Here is a 17,261-nt window from a genome sequence, read left to right as displayed (position 1 = left end):
TCCACCACTGGAACAAAAAATAAACAAATCACAGATTCTTTGGCTACTTCTGGGCCACATCACATGCACCACTATGATCTTCCTATAACAAAGTCATCATGTTTTATATCCTAAATAACAGCAGCTCCGACAGTAAATCCAACTGCAAGGCAAATCACAGATGTATGTTTTTATGGTCCATGTAATCTAAGCCTTCTAAACCTCATAAAATTGTAAACACTTTTTATATAACAGTCATTCATTTCTTTTAAAGGAGAATTCAGTGCAATGTGATATGATGGTGTTTTACCAGGTGAGGGTGGAGTATACAGAATGACACAGCGACAAACACATCAGCAGTAAAATGGCGTCTACTTGTGCTTTTAATATGTCAAGCAATAGATATGTGGTTAGTGAATGTCCACAGCTGCCCCAGCAACCTCTCTCCTTGACACCCTGTGTACAGCTGTACGGTCTACTTGCTTCCGCAGGTTTCCTTTCCTTCTCTGGAGTGCGTCCGTTCCCACCTGCTGCAGCTCCTTGTCATTAAATACAGATTCAGGCTCTGCAACCTAATCAAATGTTTAGCTGTTACCTTATCTATCTGCCATTTTTAATGAATAAAACAACTAAACCTGCTAGTGTAAAGTAAACACAGCCTCTGTTTCCATGGATGACTTCAAATGCTCTGGAAAGCGGAAGGAAACTGAATAGTGTTTTTTTCTTAGTTGTTTCACTGTTTGTGAGTTGGGTTAAGCTTTTGCATGAATCTCACATCTGTCTGCTTAGTGCTATTTTGAATCATGTTGAATTTTTTTTGTTGTTGGCAGAAATCATGTCCCTGTTTCCAGTTACCGGGACATGATGTAGAGTCACCTGTGTTAATCACATATATGCAACAGAATACTAGAGCTTCGACTGCTAGACTAGAGATAGACTGCTTAATCTAATGTTTTCTCTTCTCTATCTTGTTCTTTTTCCGCTGGATCCACTGATAAGGGGAGCTCACGTGGATCTCTGATAATACCTCAAGCTAACATATGCTACATGCCAGTGCAATAACCTGTGTTTGTGTGTGTGTGTGCGCGCGGGGGAAGCCATGATGGTCAAAACATACATCTAAGCCAGCGACGAGAACGATCAAGCAAACTAGGCAGTTAACAATGCCCCATTTCTGGAATACTGCTGAAAGAAATGCAGGGACAATGAAAACACTACACAGCAGAATGCAGGTGAGAGACACAGGCAGAGAGACAGTCCACTGAATATCCTCCCTTTCCAAACAATGCACATTCTTTGCCTTTTGTTCACATGCTGTAGAAGTTGTAGAAGCACATGATAAACTTGCATGTGTCCACTACGTGTCTGATGGAGCTCTGATTTTGTCTGTGGACAAAATGTTATTTTACAGCTTTAACATTGTTGTTAGTTATATATGAGGAATTCTACATATTATGCCTGTTAATAAGTTAATATTTATGTCAGAGTTTCTTTTTCTTTTTGATTATAAATCATTTTGACTTCTTCTCCTAGGGTCCTTGACTCGAGTCTCGTGAAATTGTGATTTAACTTCATACCGTCATAAATAGCATAATAATGGTTCCGTAAACTGTGACTGCACAGTGATGTCTTTACGAGCGGTTTCCTTGAAAACCATATACACATCATATCCACGTAAGTATCAACAATAGATATTAGAGATTTAAAAAAGTGTTGGATTAAAAATACTAGTTTGGCTAGTTGCTTTAACGTGAGAAATCATAATCTTCAATCCCTTCATATCCTTGACACAATAACACTGAGTTACAAACAGGAAGACAAGATGCAGACGCACAAGTTAGATGATGACGAAAGTCACAAAGTATGTGATAATATGGTGACAATCATAACATGTGTGAGGGAAGGAGATTAAATAAGAACACACACACAAAATACACACAAAGACACATCCGAATACACAAATAAGTGAAAAAGAGAGAAGTGGAAATGTGTGTTCAGTATTTAGGGAAGCAAAGTGATTGAGATGGGAACAGCAGGTCTGTAATGAGGACATGCAGCAGAATTTAAATGCTAGTCACTTTTTGAGCGATTATTTAGTAACCTTTTTCAGTTTTATGTTATAAAGTTGAACGTCTTATGTTGTTGTTTAGTTGTTTAGATGAAAAATCCCTCTTCACCATGTAACTCCTATTTTACCCTTTAACTTTAAGCCTAAGCTTATCCCTAACACCAAACCACCTGAATTCCTTTCCCCTCCATCCGCATTAGCCAAAGAAATTAAAAGAATAAAAATCTTTTAGATTTAGCCTGTACAAAATAAATCCAAACATGGATACAATTTTCAAAGAAACATTAAATTCAAAAATCTGATCTAGAGCATGGAAAATACTAAATTGAAAAAAATAAAAAATAAAAATACCCACTTACTTGCTATTCACCTTTAACCTAATCATCCAAAAAACAAACAAACAAAAATAATAATTATACTGAAATTAACAACTTAAATACTAAAACAACTCCAATCTATCTTAATCTAAAATATTCAGAATATCAATCCTTGATTAAATAAATATAACACATGAAATATGCACAAACTAACACAGAACCCAAATTTTACAAATCCATAAATAACTATAATGAAAAGAAGGGAATTTTTTTTTTAAGCTGAAGTGCAAAATAAATCCAAATATAGATACAACGAAACATGAAACACACAATTTCTAACCCTGTTCCTAGCTCATGTACAAGTCATGGGTCCTGAGCTGTCTGGCCAACCCACTGTACACTAGTCACTTAGGATTAATGTTATTTAAAGTTAGAAATGATCATAGTAAGGAATAAGACAATTCACTGGAGTTGTTCTTCAAAGCATAGTCGATAAAGTATAAAATGTCTTGCAGGTCTGAAGAAAAAGGCTCCATTCCACAGATATTTTTGATGTTGATAATATCATCATCATCATCATCATCATTATCATCATCATAGTGTAACCGTAATCTCTTTTCTTTCTGAACTATGTGTCTGGCTAATGTCTGTATTTCCAATAAGTTAGAATGTGAAGGATTAATTGCACCATGTCAAAAGACTAGCATGAAAAATTGACTCTGAATAAAGTATTTTAATCATTTTGTAAACTAGTGAATTGTTCTGTGTTCTTACTGCAAACACAAATGGAAGAAATACAGTCTGGTACGTTTTCTATGGTGTCCATTACAAGAACCCAAAATCGTGAACGTATGGCTCTTTGTTTAAAGCTCGATAAGTGGCACTGTAAATTGCCAATAGTTACAAGACATTTAATTTTGGTTGGAAAAGCAGGAGATTTGCTGCACAGAAACCACCAATTTCCATCTCTGCTCTTTTTCTGCTTTTGCCTCCAGTCAGCTCTGTCTTTCTGACTCTTCTTTCACAAATTTCTTGTAATTCTTCATCTGTTCTAGGGTTTAAACTGTACAACGGTTTAAAATGATCCGATGATGGGACTTTAGTAACAACCAATGGTCATTTTTATAGTAAATAGCTATAAATGTCTATAAACGAAACATTACTGCTGCATATATGTTGCACAAGCCATATATAAGTTTGCTTGTCAATACTGAAATTATATAGGAAAAATACACGGAATGGAATTGAATGGAAAGGAAAGAAAGAAAGAAAGTAACTTTTAAAATTAGTATTTAATAAGCATTTAGACAAGCTAGCTGTAGCAGGAATTAGCATCATGTGGCCTGTAAATGCAACTGTGATCAAAGGCAGTAAACTAATCTAAAACTTCAGAATGATGTCTGCAGTCTCTCCAGCTGCAGACATGTTCAATTATGAGCTATGTCTGTGCTAAGCATAGCCAAATGCTGAAAAGTTTCTCATCCCAGATCGAATCAAAGTCCAAGATGTCAGAATCAAGACAAATGAGGGAAGAGTTTGTGTCCAATAAAGAAAAGCAGGTCATGTTTTTAGTTATACAGCACACTTTGAAATTATCCCATAAGATGGTGAACATAGCCTGCAGGGCAATACTTAAATTACAGGACATTGGAGTCTGATGTGAGCCTTTTGTGGAGTAACAGGCAAAGAGTGAAGCCAACCTAAGCCCTGTACTTGAATAGTCTGAGAAACCTAACAGCTTAAGCAAACTGTCCTTCCTTTCCAGGAAATAGACAAGCTGCTCAAACAGTAACTGAATGCATCAACATCTGAAGAGGTGCAATTTATAGGAGCTCAAGGTCCTGAGAAACAGGTGATGGGTGGATGAAGAGTGACAGATGTTCCTGTGGCTGAAACTGAGAGATGTGTGTGTGTGTATGTGTGTGTGTGTGTGTGTGTGTGTGTGTGTGTGTGTGTGTGTGTGTGTGTGTGTCAGGCCATAGAGTTAGGATGGTTTGGAGTGTGTCCTGTCATGGTTTGTTGTTTCTCAGAATAAGATATATTTCATGCTGCTTTACTTCCCAGCACTTTTCTGTTTCTGTCTATATATCAGCTCCAACAATATGCAGGTTTGGTTTATCAGACATTGTTGTGACTGGGGTTTGAGCGTGACAGGTTTGGAGGTGTTCAACAGTTAGTTTCATTGTTGATTCATAGTTGTTGATTCCATTAGTTTTATTCTGAATATGAACAGCTGACTAATCAAGTTTAAAGGAACAACAAATTCTCCCACGTGCTTTCTTCATGTAGAGAGAGTCGATCGATGATGTAATCCGAGAAACCGTTTAAATCTGAGTAACATTTCAACAGCAAAAACACGGAACTAACTTTGCATTCAAAATATCAGTACCATCTGTTTATGTACTGAATTTAATATGGAGCAGCTGTTACATAATCCAGAACTTACTGTATTCACTTAGTCTTAACTATTAGTAATATAGTGCATCTGTACAATATGTGTATTCTTCAGTGTTTGTTTATTTATTTATTTATTTATTTATAGATTATAAAGTTAAAATGAAAGAATTTCCTAGAGTTGTGAAAAATGAGTTTGTTTTTTGCTGGAACAAAAAGACCAGGAAGTATCCTGATCTCTTTTCTGCCCCCTACTGGACAGTAGAGAAAGCACAAACAAAAAACAAAAAAACTTGTGGTGTCCTCTTTTTCTGTCAGAGGAAACATGATCTGTTCAGGTTTATTTCAATGAAATAAGATTCTGTTCTTGCTCACACTGTGGTGAAGTGAGCAAATAACCCAGTTTTGGTAGATAAAAATGAGTTTACACACAAAGGCCCTAAAACAATTTCTGTCAGCTTTGCATTTTGGTCCATGCACATACATAGGATAAAAAAATACAAAAAAAAAAAAAATAAACAAACAGTTAAATAAATAAATAATAGATAAATAAATAAATAATAATTAAAAATAATAATAATAATAATAATAATGATATACATACCATAAACATGTCATATAATCATATAGCACATGTCATTTTGCAGCATGTGTACATTTGTATATTAATGAAAGTCTTTCAGGAAATGTATAAAAACAAACTCTTATATTTCCGTATATTTTGAGAATAACAGAAAATGTTTTTCTAGAAACTCATTCATCAACATTCAAGGTCATTAACATTACTTTCTTAAAAGCAATCTTAAAATGATCACTTATGCAGGGTGTGTACATTTTAACAGGTAGTTTTCACATGCAAAGGCTGAAGTAAATATGGTGTCAAAACAACTACTGTAACTACAGTGTCATCACTAAAGTCCAAGTTGTGTTCTGTAGAGATTGCGATTGTACTGATGCTAATATTCTGAGCTACTTTTCTACATCTGTGTGCATGTGCTTTGGGAATGTACACTCACTGAGCACTTTATTAGGAACACTGCACAGCACTACTGGCTAGAGCTTTGCTTTACTCTTAAACTGGCATTGACTCACAGAATTTTGAAATCTTTCCATGGAGATTCTGCTAAATGTTTACATGATTGCATCACACAATTCCTGCAGGCTTTTCAGGTGTCAAACCATTAGATAAAATTGCTGATGCTAAACGATTACACAAGGTAAAGGCAAGAAACCATAAGATGGCCGTTAGTGTAAATGTATATTTGTGTTTGTTATTTAGTGTTAGGACCAAATGCAGAAATGATTCCAGGCTAAACCAAAAAAATGTTTTGCTTGCTCTAAACTCAGTTTCAGTCCTCTTCTTCTTCTTTCTTCTTTTTGCAAGATGTTTCTGACTTTGCAGCTTGCTATAGGACACATGTAGCATTATATTTTCACTGTCAGTTATAATATCGAATGCTTTTATTAAGGACTCACAATCATTAATCTGTTTCTGAATCATCAGTGGATTTCTTCTAAGAGCTTCAGTTTAATTCACATTCACACCCCTTTGAAATCCTTTGAAAGCAGTAGAAGTTGGTACTTGTTTGGTCTCAGCCAACCCTTCAAATCCATTAGCTACTTTGGTACATCAAGCTTTTGCCAGAAAATAAGCCTCTTAGCATTCTGGCTCTCTCAAATACTCTCTCAGATGTTTCTGGTAAAGTGATGTCAGCTATATCAGTAAGTCTACACAACAAATCTTATCTTGTAGTTTCCTGCTAGACTCTGCTTGGGTCCTGAACTCATTTATTTCTCATTTAATTTTCTGTTTTGTTTATTCCTCATCTTTCACTTGGCTTAAGTTTACATGTTGTCCTATCTTCAGTCTTAAAGCTTCTCTTAGAAACAGATGCCACACACAGTTTCATACATTCTAACTAAATCAAATGTCCTAACACTGTTCCTAATGAGACTGTGAATAAGTGTTGGCCCCCTTCCTGTTTTTATTTTTTTACACATTTATCACACTTTAATGATTCCGATCATCAAACACATTTAAATATTAGACAAAGATAGTAAACACAACATGCAGATTTTAAATGAAGGTTTTTATTATTAAGCTAAAACAAAATCTAAACCTGCATGGCCCTGTGTGAAAAGTGTTTGCCCCCCTGCTTGATTGCAGTTCTTGCTGATAAGGGTGACCCAACCAGTTATTAGGTTTAGGGGCAAGCACTTTTTCACACAGGGCCATGTAGGTTTGGTGTAATCTTTGACTAATATTTAAGTGTGTTTGATAATCTGAAAAGTGTGACAAACATGCAAAAATAATAAAAAAAATAAATCAGGAAGGGGCCAACACTTTTTCACACCACTGTACATTCCATTCTTTTTTAAATTGGAATCAGATTATTGTTTGCTGGCCGTTTGTACACAGAATATTGGAAAAAGCAGAATTTTGGTTGAGCTCTACAGTATATTCTTTATGCAGTTATTATTTATGCAGCTGGTTGGGGCAAATATTCTAACACGGGGCACCAAAACATCCCACAATCGAATCTGTATGCATTTTTGTTCTTTTGGCTAATTGCAATGGCTCTTTTTAGAAAAAAAAAAGGTACAGACTAACTACAGAGGATTTTTTTTTTTTTCAAAATCATTATTTTTCAAACCCATTTTACTGAAACTGCCGTTAAATTCAACTTGTCCTAACTTGTACTTCACAGAGCACTGATGTCCCCTCTACTCCAAACTGAGAACAATAAATCTAATTCATTCACAAGCGGACAGTTTAAAACTGAATGATAGTTACTGGAAATGAAAAACTAATCTACCTCTTCTTTACTATATGGCTTTGGCAAATGCTATTACTTTTTGTTCCTGTCAATCATGAGCTGTCATCCAGAGTAAGAGATGCCACACACAAAAACTGATTTTAATCATAATGTTTGAATGATTAAACATATAATAAACTTTCCACATTAAATACACATTCAGGTGATTCAGGAACCATCATCTCTGCATCTCTACAACTAATCACCAGAAGATGTAGGTCTGATTTTTCTACACAGTATGTTGATTGACTCTTCTGTCTCATCTGTATTTGCAGCAGGATCAGAAGTTGCCAGGCTTTCTCTCTTTAATCTCAGTCATTTACTTCACATTTGAGAGGTTACTGGAGGACAGTGCTGATGTAAAAGCATACAGGCCACATGTCCTAGGTTTTCCACATGCTGTGAAACACTCCACTCCGTGCTAATTTTGTTTTGTTCAGGATTTTGATCTCCTTTTGATGCCGGCCCCGATTCACAAAAAGCGGAATTAATTCTGTCCAGGTGTCCCCGAGTTCACTAAAGCTTCTCATGGCTGCTAATCCCACTCATAAACACATTGAAGGCTGTGAAGGATCGATTCATTTTAGTCAGCACACACACGGAGCTGAATCTCAGTTCACCAGCCCATACGGTCATAAAACATTAGTATATTCTACTCTACTGTTTATTAATAAATAAACCAAGATTCAGGAGGATACAAAGGATGGATGAATGATATATTTGATACAGCATTACAGTGTGATATTGAGAGGAGGAGATCAACAAGGCCCATATTGGTTTTAATAAAGGTCAGAGCTCTGGGCTTCTTGCACAGTGGAACGTGTTTCTTTGGAACCAGCGATGGAAAATGTCACTCTGTCCGAGTGACCGAACGAGCCACTAGACACCTGCTAATACACCTAACCTTGTTTGGCTTGTACAGTTTTCCAAATAATGAATATGCACCTTTCTGTCTAATGATAAAGTGTGCAGAAATCTGAACTCCACAGCCACAGGCTCTTCTCTTTTCTTTTTGATGGGTTACATCTTGCAGACACCTGTTCCTCACCAGATCTTCTGAAAAACACATTTCCTGCATTTTTTGCATAGTGGTGTTGTCCACTGACAGACTGAGCTTCAATTTATCTTATCTTGGTTAGATATGATTAATAAATGTATTTGTTTGTTATTTCAATATTTATATTATGATAAACGACTAGAAGGTCAAAATAAAAGTGGAAAGGTTATTTATTTTGTTCGCTTTCTATTCATCTAAAATGTATATTCTAAATGATTTTATATACAGCAAGAATCACTTTCACATTCAAACAGCAATGAGTATACAATGTAGAGAACAATTACAGAAATAAAGGTTTGGGACTACAGATGCTTCCATGTTATATTGCACATTAAAAACATTTCATTGTAGATTTCTGTAAAAATACCAAACGCACAGGACTGAGGATGACTTACCATTGTGTTTGTGTGGGGAGATAAATAAATAATAAGAAAAAAACAACAACAACACATTTAACTCAGATACTGACGTAGGTGACTGATACAGATACTGATACAACTCCTTTAGAACGACACTACAAAATGATCAGGACCTAAATTTGTTAAAGCAAATTTTATTGCTCAGCACAGGTGCTCAAATTCACACTGCTGTCAACACGGTCGGTGTAAGTCTTGTTTTTCTTTCCCATTAGAAAGAAAAAGAGCAAGGGAGCCTAGTTGTGTTTCATGTGCAAGCATACACCTTTTGTACTCATGTCAGTAAGACCTATAAGGACTAAAATATTTAATAATAAATCCAAAACTAACAAAGGATCAAAAAAAAAAAAAGCTGGATTAAAAAGAAAACCTGAAGTAGAAAGGGACAATACTAAAAGCCTGACTGTCTGTTAGTGTGCAAGAATGAGAACATAAAAATATTTCATTGAAATATTTAAAGAACAATCATTTTTAATTAACGTCATTTCAAGTTCATTTGGCTACGGTCCAGTCATGGCAATTTATATGTAATCACATTTAAAATAAAAACAAAAAACAAAATAAAGCAGCTCATGAAGGATACCACTAGCAGTAACCAGATGGTGTGAAATAAGAATGAAAGTAAGTGTTAGTCGTGAAGGATCTGTGCTCACCAAACACAAACGTAGAGAGGTTTCGTATGCTGCTGGGAAACAGGACATCTGAAGGCATTTAACAATTTACCTTTCTGTTACACAATCACATGCAATCAGTCAGTCAGTGAAATATTACTAGTGCAAATAGTTTGAGCACAGCGACTATGTCAAACGTCATGACTGGAAGAAAGGCAACTGAGTTGGTCTCCTTTAGTAGATTGATGGGAGGGACAGACTTCTTTATGGCAACACACCCATACTCTGTGAGCTCAAGCAAATGCTGGGCATTCAAAGAAAGTCCAGTTAAATCCACCTAGAGGGTTTGCTTTATAGGCGTGGTGAGTGGGAATTTCATCTGCATGAGCCATTCATCTAAAAAAAGAAAAGAAAAAAAAAAATGTTAGCATAACCATATCCACAAACACAGCCAAGACATCTGGTATAGGTCTACTGAGGACACGGAGTCTGCTGAATGATAAGGATTAGTGCTCCGAAGTCATTAGTAGAGAAATTCTAAAGTTAATTCTAAACACACTGTTATTTCTGGTTCGTCATGAATGTGGGCATCATCCTGGAACCGACTACAGTTCAGACTAAGGATAAAGTTTCTCAGTTGGAATAACTAAAAAGTGTCATTGCAAATCAACACTAAAGCCGCCTTCACACTGCACACGACAAACGACCGCCGATACTTGTGCGACTACGCTGCATCCGATATGCCGACCGGATGTGATGTATTCCAATGTTGTCCGATCAGGTTCGTATGCGCGAGGTGATAAGAATTATTAAACAGTGTTAATATTAACTTTAGTCATTTTTAAACTTTATCAAAAACAATCTTTTTTTGTTTTAAATACATTGTTATTGATAAAAAAAGTAAGAAAGTATTAATATTTATATTGTCTTATTTTTAAATGTTGTGTCAATGTTTCCTCAAAACTTATTCATGGTCTCTCTGGATTTATTGTTGTATTGGTTGTTTGTATTTACTCCGTCATTAATTAATTCCTTCATTCACCATGATAAACGGAGGGAGAATACAGGCTCTTGCTTTCGCTCTTCTTTTGCTGGAGACGCAAAAGAAAATATTGCAAATCAGTGTGGATAAAAACACTACCTGACTCGGAGAAAATGTCTCGGCGAGTATCACCGTTTAGTTCAAGAGTTACGCCTTAATGGAGAAGATTTTCGTGGTTATTTTCGGGTGTTTCGGGTTATGTTGACGTCTACACGATCATATTGCGCATTCCGTGCGACTGCCACTAGGGGCGAAATGCGACAGTCGTGTCCGTCTGTCGTGTGCAGTGTGAAGGCGGCTTATGGGGACAAATGACCCCAAAGCACGAGAGCAAAAATAAAGCGCACCCACTGCATACATCACCCATCAAAACATCATATTACATGCATTCATTTGGCCTGTGTGAACTTAGCTGGCTTTACGCAAATCATACTTGCGTTTAAAAACGATTGAGAAGCATGCAGGGTGATGTGCATGATTGTTTTCCAGCTCTGTGCAGTTTAACAAGTAAATGTGATACGTTTTGGATTTCAATTGGATGTCATACAGCAGAAGGAGTAGGATAATCTACTCATGAACAAAAACCTCTTTCCATATTAATAACGTAGACATATATTATTATTGACACCTTATATTATAAATAAATGTGGATCTACTTTTCTTTAGCAGTGAACAGCATGAACATACATCTGTGCTTATAGTGAAGCTATCTGGTGACTAGGTTTTATAGGGAAAGATCCTGTTTCTCATCACAGCAGCTTTTATCTAATAGAATGAAAACTTTTACTATAATCGGTATAATAAAATGGTATGACCGAAGTTAATCTCTGCATCTCTGTTGTTTAGAGATGTCAGTGGCCAGTCCAACCGCCCAAGGGTTTAGTGGGGGGTAAAGCAGATTATTCTGCTGTGTTTGTGACCAATTGATTTTAAGCACTTCAAAAAGTATTTGTAAGCAGATTTCACACATTTTTGGAGTTATTGTCTAGGGCATTTAACCCCTGAGTTATTTTCACTGTTTAGCAATGGGTGTACTGATCATGGTCATATTGGGTAGCTAAGAAAGACAAAGAATATTGAAAATGCACAGAGCCACTTCCTACAGGTGTGTGTGTGTGTGTGTGTGTGTGTGTGTGTGTGTATGAGTGAAAATTGACATGGTGGTAATGTAACAGTAAATGCACCAATTGGGGTTAACTGATATATTATGCCTCTTTTATAATCTGATTTATTCTCAAGTCATTGTGACTAAACCATACATAAAAATGTGTGATATAAATGTTTGGTAACAAAAAAAAAGTTACCAAAAGTCAAAATTTTGCTTTTTCAGCTTAGCAGAGAAAACCATCACATAAAATTGAAGGTTTTAGTAAGGTTTAATGAACTTTAGTGAACAGCTCATTTTGACTTGAATGCATTAATGCATTTCTTTGCAGAAACAAAGCCAAGTTTGTTTATATATAAACTAATGAAAGTATTGTATAAAAATACAAACCCAATGAAGCAACCCTAGATTGAAGAAATAAGAAACAAACAGCAGACATGCTCATAAAGTGGCCATATCTTACTAGACAACTCGCATAGAACTTGACAGAGAAAGGACGAGCCACGTAAAGAACAGAAAGGACGAGCCACGTAAAGAACAGAAAGGACGAACCACGTAAAGAACAGAAAGGACGAACCACGTAAAGAACAGAAAGGACGAACCATGTAAAGAACAGAAAGGACGAGCCATGTAAAGAACAGAAAGGACGAGCCATGTAAAGAACAGAAAGGACGAGCCATGTAAAGAACAGAAAGGACGAGCCATGTAAAGAACAGAAAGGACGAACCATGTAAAGAACAGAAAGGACGAACCATGTACTTCTACAAATCCCATAAAACAAACTATTTAACCTCAGTTAGCCCTTGAGCAAGGCCCTTAACCCTCTCTGCTCTAGGGGCTCTGTATCATAGTTACTTCTGTGCTCTAACCCAAACCTCCAAAGCTGGAATATGATTAGGAAAGTATTCCACTGTGCTGTAATGTATTCATGCCAACAATACAGGCTTCTCCTTCTATAAAAAGGCCAATTCAAGTCTTAAATGATAAGTACTCAAGTGTTAAATGGTTGTTTTAACACCAGAATGGCAAAGTTACTGTAAGACACATAAAAGACGAGTAACTACGGTTTTTACCAGGTTTGTGCAGTTTATTTCTAATCACTGGCATCTGTTTAAAAAACAAGAGGGATTTAAGAGTAATTGTGTTTTAAGGTCTGTAGCTTAGACAAAGTGAAGTGAACTGTACGTCTGCATGCTTTCTTGCCCTCACACACACACACTCGCCACACACACACACTCGCCACACACACACACACACACTCGCCACACACACACACACACACTCGCCACACACACACACACACACACACTCGCCACACACACACACACACACACACTCGCCACACACACACACACACACACTCGCCACACACACACACTCGCCACACACACACACACACACTCGCCACACACACACACACACACACACACACACTCGCCACACACACACACACACACACACACACACACACGCCACACACACACACACTCGCCACACACACACACACACACACACACACACACACACACACTCGCCACACACACACACACACACACTCGCCACACACACACACGCCACACGCCACACACACGCCACACACACGCCATTTGGTCTAACAGCACTTCGAAACTGCAGCTGCACCCATTTCAAGTTTCAGCCTCACACCAAGTGCAGACAAGCAGAGGAACGCATCATCTGTCAGCAAATTCACCAATCCAGCTGCCAAAAGAAATTGCACGCCTTTGCCTACAAACCGATCGATTTGCCTTATAGTAGAGAACATGAGTAATAAAGTAAATATTTAATCAATGCACTGCCAACACTTGAAAGAGTATATTATGGAAACTTGATTAGCGCCACAGGGAGAAAAAAAACAAACAAAAAAAAAACAGAGTAAATATGGAAAATGTTGCCTTTCCAAAGAGCTATGATAAGGCATATGTGACAATATTCCTAAGAAAACAGTGGCCATTAAACCACAATACAGTTTACGTCAAGGTGGATTCATGTTACTATTACTTGGGATGTGTCAAATTACAGTCTAACAATCGTGTTCAGTATGTGAAACAGAAAAATAAACAGAAACACACTATATGGCCAAACATATGTGGACATCTGACCATCAAACCCATACTTGGTTCTTCCCCCAAACTATTGACACAAATTAGGAAGCACACAATTGTACAGTACGTCTTTGTATGCTGTAGCTTTACAATTTCCCTTCACTGGAACTAAGAGGCCCAGATCTATTCCAACAAGACAATGCCTCTGGTCACAGTCTGAACTCCATGAAGACACGGTTTACCAAGTTTGGAGTAGAGGAACTGGAGTGTCCTGCACAAAGCCCTGACCTGAAACCCACTGAATGCCTTTGTGATGAACTAGAACTCTGCCTGCACCCCAGACCTCACCAATAATTACTTTTGTATGGCTTTGTAAAGATGTGTCAATTTACACCGAATGTCCATTTATGCTCCAAGATATCTGAGATGTTATCATTGGTCAAATTTATCGTGACAAAACAAATGGCAAACGTGATCCATGTTATATCCTATGCTTAGAACACAAAATGGAAGTTTGATACGATTTTGCTCTGGTGTTTTGATATGATGGATTTTTAAAACAGCAAAACTAAACATTCTCTGTGTGTCATATTTCTGTTTTCAATTAATTTTTTACATTTGACATTATAAAAGAGCTAATGTGAATGTGCACTGGGATGCAGTGTTGAGAGAAAAAGATCTCCACCAGACTACATCTCACAAACCACATGCAAAGCCTTTAAATGAACCCAAACTAGTATTCACCATGTCATGCACATATTTCTGATTTGTTTTTCCAAATTAGTCCAATGTGGCATGAAAACAAATTCCCCCACATCCCTGGCAACTCTGCTAGCGTGACTTGTATTCAGCAATGATGGAGCTGTGCTGTCAGTGTCACACAGCTCTCTGTTGCTCAGACCCGTTTTCTCAATCTTACTTTCGAAGACATATCGCATCTAGAGACTCGGATCAGAAATTATGATTTGCGTGATATCTTGGAAGTATGAAGCCTAAATTTTAAAATGATCACTGAGTAATTTAACTCAGAGTACACATATGTTTTGTGTCTGCAGTCTTACATATTTGTTGTTTCTTTTAAATCACCAAAAAGAGAAGTCACCAAAGAAAACCCGGACATTTTCCCCTGCAGGAATGTCAGGTTGTATACATGTTTGTTTTATTACACATTACTCATGCAAACCATGAAAACAGTTATACAAGGGGGAAAAACCTTTCACTGACCTGCATCCTACATGTAGATACTAGTCTGGTCCTGCTTATGTTTATGACAGCTTCCAAAAGACAAAAACAAAAAAAAAAAAAGAAAAAAAATCTGGAAGTTCCATTTCCCCACAGTTCCACTCTCTCAGCACAGCACAGTTTAGAGATCATGACACTCTAATGTCCATAACTCTCTTTCTAAACACAACCACTAATAAAACTGAAATATGAATGCAAAGGTATTGGAGGTATTAGTAGAAAATTACAGAAAATTGCCTCATCCTGGATGTAATCTCATTTTCTTTCATTGAAAAAAAAATCAACCTGCATAGAATCTGAACCAAATGAAAACTCTTCTATGAGCCAACCTTCTATTGTTTACCAACCAATCAGATTTGTTTATTTTAACTCCCTTGCCTACTTATGAACAAGCTTTAAGTTCGACTCCTGTTAAGGCTTTCCACTAGATTTTGGAGTGTGGTTATGGGGTTTTGTGTGAGTGTGTGAGTGAGAGAGAGTGTGAGTGAGAGAGAATGCGAAAGTGTGAGTGTGAGAGAATGCGAAAGTGTGAGTGTGAGAGAATGCGAAAGTGTGAGTGTGAGAGAATGCGAAAGTGTGAGTGAATGTGAAAGTGTGAGAGAGAGAGAATGTGAGAGAGAGAGAATGTGAGTGTGTGAGTGTGAGAGAGAGAGAATCTGAGTGTGTGAGTGAGAGTGTATGTGTGTGATAGTGTGTGTGTGTGTGTGAGAGTGTATGTGTGTGATAGTGTGTGTGTGTGAGAGTGTGTGCGTGTGTGCGTGCGGAGTACGCGTGTGCACGAGTGCGTGAGTATGTGTGTGCGTGTGAGCGCGAGTGTGAGTGTGTGAGTGCATGAGTATGTGTGTGTGCGCGTGTGTGAGTGCGTGAGTATGTGTGTGTGGGAGTATGTGTGTGCGGGAGTACGTGTGTGCGGGAGTACGTGTGTGCGGGAGTACGTGTGTGCGGGAGTACGTGTGTGCGGGAGTACGTGTGTGCGGGAGTACGTGTGTGCGAGTGCGCAAGTGCGAGTGCGTGAGTATGTGTGTGAGTGTGTGAGCTCACCCTGGTGTCATACTCCAGAACAAAGGGAGGGATGTCTATCTGCTCAGGTAAGATGCAAGTGAAGAGCTGCTGCAGCGTCTCTATGTGATGGACCTTGTCCTTCACTCCAGGAACACTGAAGGTAGTGAAGAACCATGTGGACACCTGAAACATTGGAGTAAGAACTCAGTACCATTTCCAGTCTCTCTTAAAAGATATTGAACAGAACATTAAACTAAAGTCTTTTCGATCCCTTCTTCCTCAGATTGTGTCGCTATGCAACAATAGACCAACTCTCATGAGGCTGTGGTTTGTGCTATGTACTGTACTGTCACTGTAAAACAATCTTACAGCAAAACCCTTAAAGAGGACATACTTTGGTGTACCAACTGAGTCTATAATAAAACCAGTCATTTTTTATCTTACTAAATCATTAAGCTAGTCCTACACGGTCTTAAGAGGAACTGTACGCTGGATTGCAGTGGGTTATAAACCAAAATTCACAAAAGCACTACTAAAAAACATGTGGATTCCTTTACAGTGAACTGTAGACCATTTAACATTAAAAAATGAAGCTTCCCAGATGATTGTGCGTGAAACACATGGGAATGCAGTTCATATGAATAAGAGAAAGTCAATCACATTACAGATGCAACACTGCAAGTGTAGACAGAAATACTTTACCAAGCCTGACATTTCAAAACAGAAACAAGGCTGTAGCATTTTCTAACAAATTACCTTGGAACGAAACGATGGATGAACAAAGTAGAAAGCCTTCAGATTTTTTTTAAACCTGGAAAAGACATGGAGATGCATTTATGATACAGAACAGATGAAACTAGTGGGAAATAATTCGTTGCAGAATGCTACACTTTAAATTTGTGTTACTTTGGTCAAAAGCCTACATCGCTATATAGACTACACACAGGGACATCATCAACACTGTAGACCAAAATCTGGAAAAGTGTGATCCAACGACACAGACTTTCCATTCACCTCACATTTCACTGTATCCTGCAACAGCTATATATGGTTGAAATGACAATAAAAGCTTTTTGACATGACCTTTACACAAAAGGCACAACATCCAATTCATATCCTCTTTGAACCTAAAAGAGCCTGTGCTACAGA

At 37.5% G+C, this 17,261-nt stretch overlaps 1 protein-coding gene across 3 annotated transcripts in view; it reads right to left on the bottom strand.

Moving 5' to 3' along the window:
* Positions 1-8,783: 8,783 nt before the first annotated feature.
* The window catches only part of gdap2 (ganglioside induced differentiation associated protein 2), a 21,436-nt gene continuing 12,958 nt past the window's right edge, over positions 8,784-17,261 (bottom strand). For all 3 annotated transcript variants that reach the window (XM_027164265.2, XM_027164264.2, XM_027164263.2), the window contains exons 12-14: positions 16,869-16,923; positions 16,152-16,295; positions 8,784-10,054 (exon numbers count right to left, since the gene is read on the bottom strand). In XM_027164265.2, coding sequence (XP_027020066.1) covers positions 10,034-10,054; positions 16,152-16,295; positions 16,869-16,923 — 220 coding nt within the window. In that variant the 3' untranslated portion in view covers positions 8,784-10,033. The remainder of the gene's footprint in view (positions 10,055-16,151; positions 16,296-16,868; positions 16,924-17,261) is intronic.

Source organism: Tachysurus fulvidraco, chromosome 6, assembly GCF_022655615.1.
Source record: "Tachysurus fulvidraco isolate hzauxx_2018 chromosome 6, HZAU_PFXX_2.0, whole genome shotgun sequence".
Classification (NCBI taxonomy): Eukaryota; Metazoa; Chordata; class Actinopteri; order Siluriformes; family Bagridae; genus Tachysurus; species Tachysurus fulvidraco.
This window is presented reverse-complemented; position numbering and strand designations above follow the sequence as displayed.